This window comes from Megalobrama amblycephala, linkage group LG17, assembly GCF_018812025.1.
Source record: "Megalobrama amblycephala isolate DHTTF-2021 linkage group LG17, ASM1881202v1, whole genome shotgun sequence".
In the NCBI taxonomy this organism is placed as follows: Eukaryota; Metazoa; Chordata; class Actinopteri; order Cypriniformes; family Xenocyprididae; genus Megalobrama; species Megalobrama amblycephala.
The window spans coordinates 48,837,013-48,847,485 of NC_063060.1; the positions used below are offsets into that span (position 1 = coordinate 48,837,013).

Consider the following 10,473-nt stretch of genomic DNA (forward strand, 5'->3'; position numbering starts at 1 on the left):
TTCATAATCCTACCCAATACCTAAAATGTTTGTTGTTGTTGTTGTTGTTTACTCTGTAATTCCATAGTAATGTATTGTGAAATCATGTTTTGAATTACAGTATTTAAATTAGCCAACAGTTTATGAATCCAAGCCTTTTATTAGTTCACATTCAGTAATTTAAAGAGATATAAAACCTGAATATTAAATATTTTCATTGTTTCTGTTTTTGATATTCAGAGGGCTTGAAGTCTGCCCAGATGAAAATGGAAAACAGAAGGCGAGAAGGAAAACCTGAGGCAAACAACCTGGTAGTCCCACAAGTCTTTATAGAAGGTTTGCACAATAAACACACTCTTCACATACATGTGTTTTAGTATGTGATTAGTACACTAACTGCAGTCAACGGTAGAGCGTCCGTCTCTCTTCACTCAAGCACTATCTCTATCTGCGTGTGCAAACAGCGTGCATACAATTATGTATGCCACAGAAGAAGTCATCTTAAAGGCATATCAACATTAACATCATGAACAGTATTTAACATTAAGTGGACATTACATGTGATTTATGTTTCAGTGAGTGACCTGAAGATTGTTCTTTTGGGGAAGAATGTGTCAGGAAACAGCAGAGTGAGAAACTCAATCCTGGGAATAGACGTGCATGAGAGTGATGCGTCTACAGGTTTACAGCAGCACTGCTTGAGAATCAGTGGAACAGTGAAGGACAGACACATTACAGTCATTAACACTCTTCATCTGCTGAATCCCAACATCTCAGATCATCAGATCATACAGACAGTGAGAGATTGTGTGAATCTGTCTGATCCAGGACCTCATGTCTTCATACTCGTACTGCAGTATAATGACTTCACTGAGGAGGACATGACAAGAGTGAAATATGTGCTCAACAACTTCGGTGAAGAGACGATTAAACGCACTATAGTGATCACGACTGATGAAGTGACACAAGACTTGCACATGTTAACTCGTACTGAAATGAACACAGCTATCCATCAGTTAATAAAGGAGTGTGGAGGAAGACATCTACAGCTTGAAAGAAAACCAGAATGGCAATCTGAGATATTCAGAAATGTTGATGAGATGCTCAAGGGAAACCAGGAACATTATCTCACATGTGAGATGTATGAAGATGTTAATTCATTCAAGTCAGAGGAAGAAAACAAACAGAGTTTTTATCACAAAGATAATGGGAAACTCAAACAGAGCAAGAGAAGCGAAGGAATTCTAAGTAAGTTTTCAGAATTACTCTTATTATAGCTGAAATTTAGTTCATTAGCAAAATAAGTACATTTCATAAAAAAAAAAAAAGCTTTATACATAAATCAAACATTTAAACCTAAGTAGCATGATAAATTTATTAAACAGAATCTAGAGCTCAAAGAAATGACAAGGAATTGAGCAGTTGTTAAATCTTTAATTAAATAAAAATATTTAAAAATAAAAATATTTATATAAAAACAAACTTACCAGCCAAAACTAACAGCAAAGTATTTATGCATATTATATATATATGATTTAATATTTGTAATTTTAGTATACAGCATGATTGTTAACTTTACATAGTCAGCCATTCATAATTGTTTTATTTACTTTTGCAGTTGATATAAGAGAGTGGAATCCCTCCAAATGTAAGTTGAAATCAAGCAAGCATATAATTTCTTTATATATATATATATATATATATATATATATATATATATATTTTTTTTTTTTATGTGTAGGCTATGTACTTTTCTCTTATTTTAAAATGTGGTTATTGTTTAAGGAAGTCTGATTAGTTTAAGGAAGTCTGATTTAATATGTTTTTCAGTGTCAGCAATTTCCTCTAAAAAACAGAAGCTGAATCTGGTGCTGTGTGGAAGTGATGGAACACTTACAGTCTCTGTGTCAAAACTTTTACGAAGGAAACCAATAAAAACTTCTCATCAGAGAGTGAACAGTAAAGAGTGTGTGAAGAGAGAAGAGAAGATTCATGGACATCAGATCAGTCTGGTGGAGCTTCCAGCTCTCAATCAGCTCTCAGAGGAGGAAGTGATGCATCAGACTCTCCACTGTGTGTCTCTCTGTGATCCTGGAGTTCATGTTTTCCTCCTCATTGTTCCTGATGCTCCACTTAATAATGAAGAGAGAGCAGAAATAGAGAAGATCCAGAAGAACTTTTATTCCAGAGAGCACTTCATAGTAATATTTATCAATGATGGCACTGTTAACAAACAGATCCCAGAATCTCAGAGGTTGATCAGTCTCTGTGGAGGTCAGTACTGTGTGATGAGTTTAAAAGAGCCTGAAAACTCAAGACAGATCCCAGAATTGCTGGATTATATAGAGAACATGAAGACTGAACCATATTCAGCTCAGATGTATGTGAAAGCTCAAGAGAACAGAGTCAGACATGAAACAGAGGAGAAATATAAAGAAGAATGGAAGAGAATGAAAGATGAAATCAAAGAGTTAAAGCAGAAGATTCATCCAGAAGGTGAGTGTTTTTTAGCTTATGCATCTTCATGTAGAAATTGTTTTGTCACAGTAATACAGCAGTTGTGCTGTGTGTCCTTTAATTCTCCTGGTAATATAGAATTAGAGCTAGAATCATCTGATTCATAAATGAATCTCTCTTGCGAGTCAGTTCTTGAATTGACCCTTCGCAAAGACCCGCCCCCCCTAAGTTACTGTTGCTTAGTCTGACAAGCCGTGGCGCTGTGACGCCACACGCAGTGAAAAATACATTGCGGAGCAAAGAGGATACTGATAACACATCAACAGACAAGACAGAGCAGGTTACTTATGATATTAAACAAAGTCTCAGCTTTCAAACTGTAGTTTTTTTTAAAGAAATTCAAACAATAAAAACCGTTTTGGGCTCTTTAATGTGTCGTGACCATGGTCGTGACAGATTGCTGTAGCGCCTCAGCTCAAGAGGCTCGTAAATTGAACATGTCTTCCTACTAGTTCATTTAAAGCATCAAATAAACATGAATGAACTTGAGAAGGAATGTTGTTTCAACCGTGGAAAGACGTCAGTACACATCATTTATCAAGTTTAAGTCCACCAAGGTTAATCTGGAGTGTTTATTTACCACCGCATTCGCTGTGTCATGTTAGTGGATTCATTATGTCGGACTCACCGCAGGTAACTCATAATCTGCAGTTGTTACTCCTGACAAAAACATTGTTATTTGAAAAATATCTGCCAAATACAGTAAAAGCATTTCCGACATTGTAAGTCCACATTTTGGATATGTTATTTAGGCACGAACTGTATCAATTAAGCTATTGTATAGCATTACAGTTGCTAACTTAACATACTGAATATGTTTTATTATTTTGTAAATTCGTGAACTCAACTGTAATTTTACTATGCATTAGAGCACTGAAGATGAGAGGATCGGAGATTCTGACATTGAAGCCACAACCCTCCATGTCCCGTGAAATGGTATGATAATAAACACATAATACGTACCTCAGTTGACGCTACTTCCATTTCAACTAGCATGTAGTATTTAGCAAACTGGTCATTGCCTTACAACTACAGTACAAGAACAATGTTGATATACCTGAATAACAGTAAAACAATAATTATTCCACAAAGAAAGAATAATCACTGTTACCTGTCGAGAAGAATTTTGGTGAATTGCACGTCTGTCTTGACACCTTTCTGTTCTTGGTGATAGAATCTAGAATTTCTGATCATAGTTTTGTTTTATTTGAATCTCTACAGCAACACCTCATTTCTACTCCTCCAGAGAGCCGCCACTTAACTCGCGTTATAAATTCTTCTACAGTTATGAGTTTTGAAGAGATTTACACCTCCAATTATTGTAATGTTCGGCCTTCTGTTATTCAAGAATTCACGCATGAACATTTGGGCTGCTAGCTTCTGTGAGCTGCAAGCTATGTTTTTTATTTTATAGACATCCACAACATGGTATGTCCAACAACTTTCTGTCTACTTGTTCGTCTATCTACAACATAAGCATCACACAGAAGGAAAGGCTATACTGCCACCTTGTGGTTACTCAATAGAATGCCTATCATTACATCCCCTTTCCAAAGTTATAAAACAAAGGTTAATGAAACAGCTCTTTTTTTAAGTTAACTTTTATCTTTGGCTTGTAATAAAGTCTTACGAACATGCAAAAGGTCAACATGTTGCACAATACAAGTACCTCATAAAGAAATAACAATAACAATAACAAGGCACTCTAGTCTAAACAACAATGTAAAGCATTATACTTTTTCAATAAGTCTCTCAGGTGGTTTTCTAGGTCTAGTAGACCTTCTGATTGGTTCAGTCATTTGAGAGGCTGTGGTATTAGGCTCAGCTTGGTGTGCATTTTGGTGTATCATTTTGTTTTTCAGATTCCGTTTCACCGTGTTTGTCAGTGTCCTCATGAGTCTTTAACAGACTCCTCCTGTTTCTCCTCACTTTATGTCCATCCTCTGTTTCCACAATGTAAGATCTACTGTAAGTCCGACTTCACTGAGCATGTTCTGTCCCATCAATTAGGTCCCTCGATTCTCACAGTGTCCTTTTCACAAAGAGGTTCCAGACTTTTTGTAGCTCTGTCATAGGCCATTTTTTGTCTGATTTTGAGTCTCTTTTTGTTGTTAATCCAGTTGTTATTGTCTCGTCCTGGTTGCAATTGCGGTAGTGTGGTGCGGAGCTTGCGACACATAAGCAGCTCAGCAGGGGACGCTCCACACTCCAGAGGTGCAGCTCTGTAGCTTAGTAAAGCAAGGTGAGGATCAGTCTTACCGTCCTTGGCTTTCTTCAGTAGTCTCTTAACAATTTGTACTGCCTTTTCAGCCTGACCATTGGCTTGTGGGTACAATGGGCTTGAGGCAACATGCTTGAATCCGTAGTGCTTTGCAAACTCTTTAAACTCTCCACAGTCATACTGCGGGCCGTTGTCACTCACAACACATTGTGGGATTCCGTGTCTGGCAAAGAACCCTTTCATGTGCACTATAACAGACTGTGCGGTGGTGCTGGAGACTTGTGCAATCTCAGGGTAGTTCGAGTAATTGTCTATAACAAGAAGATAGTCCTTGCCATACAGATGAAATAAATCTGTGCCCACCTTTTGCCAAGGAGCAGTGGGAAGGTCGCAGGGGCGGATCTAGAAAATTATTTATAGGGTGGCAAAGGGGTGGCATGAGGTCTATGAAGGGTGGCAACACCAAAGCAAGCGCTAATGCATAGATTTTGGAGATTTATAGCCTTACATACACAATTGTGTTCACAAACATTGCATTACCAGAAAGTAGTCATCTATATACTGTTTAAAATTAAAAAATAAATAACAACATTTCAATATCCTTCATGGCACCAAGTAAATACACTATATGAAAAACATCAACAGATTCTAAATGAGTCTGAGCTTGTATCACTAAAGGAGATGAGCAGTTGAATTAATATTACACAGGCTACTTCAACGGTATAAATCACATGTTTTAGTGCAAGTTAAAGAGCAACAAAACAATTTTTGAGTTTCTGTTATTAACAGAGGTGGGAATGTCTGTGTGTGTTCACCCAGAACACCCTATCAACCACATACTATAGCAACACCCCAGCAACTGCATAGCAAGAGCCTAGCAACCACCCAGAATATCCTAGCAACCACCTAGCAACACTTTAGCAATCACCCAGAACATCTATATTCTGGCCTAAATTACCAAAGTTTACATTTTTTAAACAAGACTTTAACCAAAATAAATTTGTCTTTCAAAATTTTCAGTATAGTTATGGTTTTTCTTGATTGCTAAAGCACAATTCATGAAACAATTCAACATTTTCTCACAACTATAAACACAATCTCAAAATACACCAACTTGTACAAACCTCAAACTTCTAGGTAAAAATAAAATGTTCTAGTCAAAAACTTATTCTTGTCTGACAAAATCAAACTTTGGCATCAGATGTCTCAAAAAAAAAACGTAACAAATACACAGACTACTGCACTGCCCAGTGAACACTAGTGAGATCATAAAACACTGTAACAAAAATACCTCTTACTGGGATTCAGTAATTATTTTGCAGCTCAATGTTTACTACACTACACAAAAATACATTTACAGATGCAGATACAGTAAAACAGCACTGAACTTGTGGAAGGATTTTTTTTTCTTTTTTCATTTTACTATTATAAATTGATCTTGCAGTAGATGAAAAGCATGAGAAAAATATGTATGAACTTGGTATGCACCACAATACAGTATACTGTCAATTACAGTAAAAGTAAATTCAGCATCCTTTGCACATTTGGCTAAATTTCATTACAGTATACAGTACTATAGCAGTGTATTGGTCTTCTATATCCCTAGGCAGTCATTTTTCAGTTCTACAAAAATACAGTAGGATACACATAACAAATTGCTACAAAGAAAGGTGACAATCACAACATTGAGGTTGTACAATGTGCTACAGTTTACTGTACATAAAATAGTGAAATTTCCCTCATCTAAGGTAGCTACTGTGTACAGTAATTATTATACTGTATTTGTAAGTTTAAAAACCCTTGTAAATTATTAATTCGGCTCTCTTTTAGATTTTGACTGGGGTGTCATCAGTTTTGCTACCAAATGTAGTTATTGTTGTTAAACGTTTTGAGAAATGTGTCTTTGTTTTGAGAACTGAACGAATGGTTTGGGAAACTGGGCCAACTTAATCACTTGTGTTAGCAATCGAGAAAAGCTAAAATACGTTTAGATTCTTAACTAACTCTGCTATTAGTTTCTGTGATCGGGATCTTCTTATTGATTTCATGTTATTGTTTCGTCGGATACCACAAAACCTTTATCCATGATGAAAGTGGAGCGGGCGGTGAATCAGCTCGCCAAAAAAATACGAAAATGAATCTCAGACATATTCGGATGGGATTCCATTTCTCTCAGGACTTCTGAGATAGCCGGGAGGCAGTCATTTTCCGATTCACCTACAAATAGGGGAAAAAATCGTAAGTGAACTTGGCTGCGCTGTGTTTTTGACTCTCAAAGAACCGGTTCATAAGAGTCATTTGTTAATGAAGCTGACTACACTGCGTGTGCGTGCACCATCATGCAGTTTATTGAAAGACGTGTTTTCTTGCCATTATTTTGCGTCACGCTGACTTTTTTAGGTCATCACATTGAAGCGCCGCTGAAAAGCAGTACTTAAAACACTGCTTAGGCTACATTTATATTTTATTCTGTGATCATTTTGGGGTGGCAGATGGGGTGGCAAAACTTTTTCTTAGGGTGGCAGTTGCCACCCCGTGCCACCCCGGTAGATCTGGGACATCAGAGCTCAAATATTGCCATAAGTTGTTTCACACTCTGAAACTCTGGTGCCTTCTAGTTTTTTCTGGGACTTCGACCCTGTTTCGCTCAACCAGTTGTCAAATATTGTTTCTTCACTGAAACCGATTTCCTCACATATGAATGTGATGCCGTCACGTTTTCTTAAAGGCATTTTTAATTCTGTCACTCCCATCATATTGGCCATAATAAACAGTTCTCTGACTAGTGGAGTGGTTCCCACAAGCTTTAAACATGCTGTGGTCCAGCCTCTCTTGAAAAAACCAAACCTGGACCCTGACATTTTAAATAATTATAGGCCGATCTCAAAGTTGTCATTTCTCTCTAAAATTCTGGAAAAGGTAATCTACTCGCAGCTTTCAGCTTTTCTCGCAGATTGTAACATGCTCGATAAATTTCAATCAGGTTTCAGGGCATTTCACAGTACTGAGACAGCTTTGCTAAAAGTGACAAATGACATCTTATGCTCCCTGGATTCTGGGGACGGGGTCATCTTAATTCTTTTAGATCTCAGCACAGCATTTGACACGATAGATCATAATATGTTATTACATCGTCTGGAGAGAGTGGTTGGTATTCAGGGAGTTGCGTTAAGTTGGTTCTCATATCTCAAAGGTTGCACTTTTTCAGTTAATATCGGCAAACACAACTCTTCTTCTACACTGATCACATTTGGCGTTCCACAAGGCTCCATTCTGAGTCCTCTGCTCTCTTTATACATGCTTCCTCTTGGTTCTATCTTTCAGAAATATGAGTTTTCTTATCACTGTTATGCTGAGGATACACAATTTTATCTTCCTGTCAAGTCCACAAATGGAAATTCCATTTTATCTCCTGTCTGGAGGAAGTTAAAATGTGGCTGTCTGAAAATTTCCTAAAGTTAAATGGGGACAAAACTGAGGCCAGTGCTTTTGGATCACCTGTGTGTGTCGCTAATATGGAAAACCAGTTGAGTTCCCTGTCTTTAACCCATTTCCCATCCCATTTTTTAACCCAATATTCTAGCTGAGCCCCCAGCGTGAGTTTTTTTAAGGCGACTGTTATTTAGAACATATCACTTCATAGTGACGCTTCATCGCTTGTCACGTGACACACCGCAGCGCTGTATGACTGATGATCTGCTTTTATATAATTTTTCCTTTTTTATTCAAAATATTCACAAATTTGTTAACTATAGCATGAAATATCTGATATTCCGATTGTCAAATATGTGCAAGTGGATGTGTTTTGCTGTTTAAACACCTTTATAATGATCATGTTAGTTGAGCCATATGCGCGATGGGCGCCGCCATGTTAGTTTGCGCCTCACAGAGAATCGGATCTGTTGGATTTACAACATGTGAATTTATCCACTTCTCCCGAAATACATGAAAGTAAGTGAGTCGGTGAACTGGGGAAGAATAGAGTAAGCTTTAAAGTTACTTTCACAATGTGTATCTGATATGAATAAAACGTGTCGTCTAATTATAATGGAAAGGGTTGATATTTCCACTTCTATAGACATCATTGTGTATTTTACAGACTCTAAATATCTAATTTTGTTAGTATTCATGTGTATTTAAATGTCTGAAACCTAAAATGAACATTATTTGGTTGAAAACACTGCATACATGTAATATATGAAAAGCGCTGCTAGCGTCCGTCTCTGGTTAGCACCAGCCAAAGCGCGCACGCACATTTGAATTTGGCAGTTGATCACGTGATCACCTGAACATTCTAATCACACTGGTGTGATCGTACGCTCCTGGGACCAGCCAAGACTGATCACACCGGTGTTATCATACGCGTCAAAGGGTTAACATTGCAAAATAAAGAACCTTGGCGTTATCTTTGATTCTGACTTATTGTTCGTTAAGCAGATAAATACTGTTGTCAAAGGAAGCTCCTTTCATCTCCGGTCCATCGCCAAATTAAAACAGTTCCTCTCAAAGAAAGACCTAGAAGTAGTGATCTATGCACTTGTTACATCTCGGCTTGACTACTGTAATTCTCTATACATAGGTCTACCTCAATCCTCCACACACCGTTTGCAATTGGTTCAGAATGCGGCAGCTAGACTTCTGACGAGAACTAGAAAGAGAGAACACATCACTCCTGTTCACAGATACAGAGTTGACTTCAAGGTTCTGCTGTATGTGATTTATATAGCGCTTTCCTATGTACAACTGTACACCCAAAGCACTTTCCAATCATATCAGGGGTCTCTCCTCATCCACCACCAGTGTGCAGCATCCACTTGGATGATGCGACGGCAGCCACAGTACAACGGCGCCAGTGCGCTCACCACACACCAGCTGTAGGTGGAGAGGAGAGAGAGTGAACGAGCCAATTCAATGGATGGGGATTATTAGGAGGCCATGATTGGTAAGCAGGGGCGGACTGGCCATCGGGAGCACCGGGACATTTCCCGGTGGCCTGATGGTCATTCTGGCCTGCCGGCTGCCGCTGTGCTGTCGATCAGACTGACGTGCAATAGGCTGTATGCAACTGCGAATTAATTGACGCACTTATGAATCTACGAATCAGGCGATCGCGGAGTGAAAATGATACCACCACATGACCCAACATCAGCGAAGCACTGCCTAATTGGCTATATCCAGAGGCAGGCTTTATCTTGAAAAATAGTGCAAAAAATGGAGCGTAAACGCAAAGGAGGAGCAGAGAGGGAACGCATAAAAAGGAGAAAAGCCCTGGCCACAGACGCAGCAAGTTGCTGCAAAATCCCAGCCATGTTCGCCGGTAAGGGAACAGGTTGGTCAGAATTACATTTACATAATATTTACCATGGGTGGGGAAAAAAATACTTGGGTAAAGTTGGTTTTATATTCGCACATTCGGACTTCTGATAAATTCAGACTTTCCAATAAATGTGCAATAAATTAATGTTTGAGAATTTTAAGCAGCGACATGATATTGCCAAACAATGATTGTCAACTTACAACATTTTTCACAGTTGATCAAAATAGGCAAGTATTGTTTTAATGGCATATTTACTTGTGAATGTCCACTGAATGTCCAATGTAGTGTGATTAACAAGGCTATTGAATACGGATGTCCGAATGTGCGAATATAAAACCAACTTTACCCAAGTGAAAAAAATCGATCCGTTCGGTTCTCCACACTCGGTTCGGCACGCGCTCGGACCGCTGTTCAACTTAAATCTGACGAAGCATCTGTA

At 38.3% G+C, this 10,473-nt stretch overlaps 1 protein-coding gene across 1 annotated transcript; it reads left to right on the plus strand.

Annotated features, from left to right (window-relative positions):
• The first annotated feature begins 245 nt into the window (after positions 1-245).
• LOC125251983 (GTPase IMAP family member 8-like) lies at positions 246-4,393 on the plus strand. The gene is made up of 4 exons (XM_048165036.1): positions 246-315; positions 556-1,227; positions 1,810-2,475; positions 4,359-4,393. Exons 1-4 carry the CDS (start codon positions 246-248, stop codon positions 4,391-4,393), a joined length of 1,443 nt encoding a protein of 480 aa, XP_048020993.1.
• The last annotated feature ends 6,080 nt before the right edge of the window (positions 4,394-10,473 follow it).

What these genes read in the sequence shown, in the direction of transcription:
- LOC125251983 (XM_048165036.1), top strand. Translation starts at nt 246, where the DNA reads ATGGAAAACAGAAGGCGAGAAGGAAAACCTGAGGCAAACAACCTGGTA. An exon ending in CCCACAAGTCTTTATAGAAG is followed by an intron (nt 316 to 555) that starts GTTTGCACAATA and finishes TTTATGTTTCAG; the next exon opens with TGAGTGACCTGAAGATTGTT. An exon ending in GCAGAAGATTCATCCAGAAG is followed by an intron (nt 2,476 to 4,358) that starts GTGAGTGTTTTT and finishes TTTGTTTTTCAG; the next exon opens with ATTCCGTTTCACCGTGTTTG.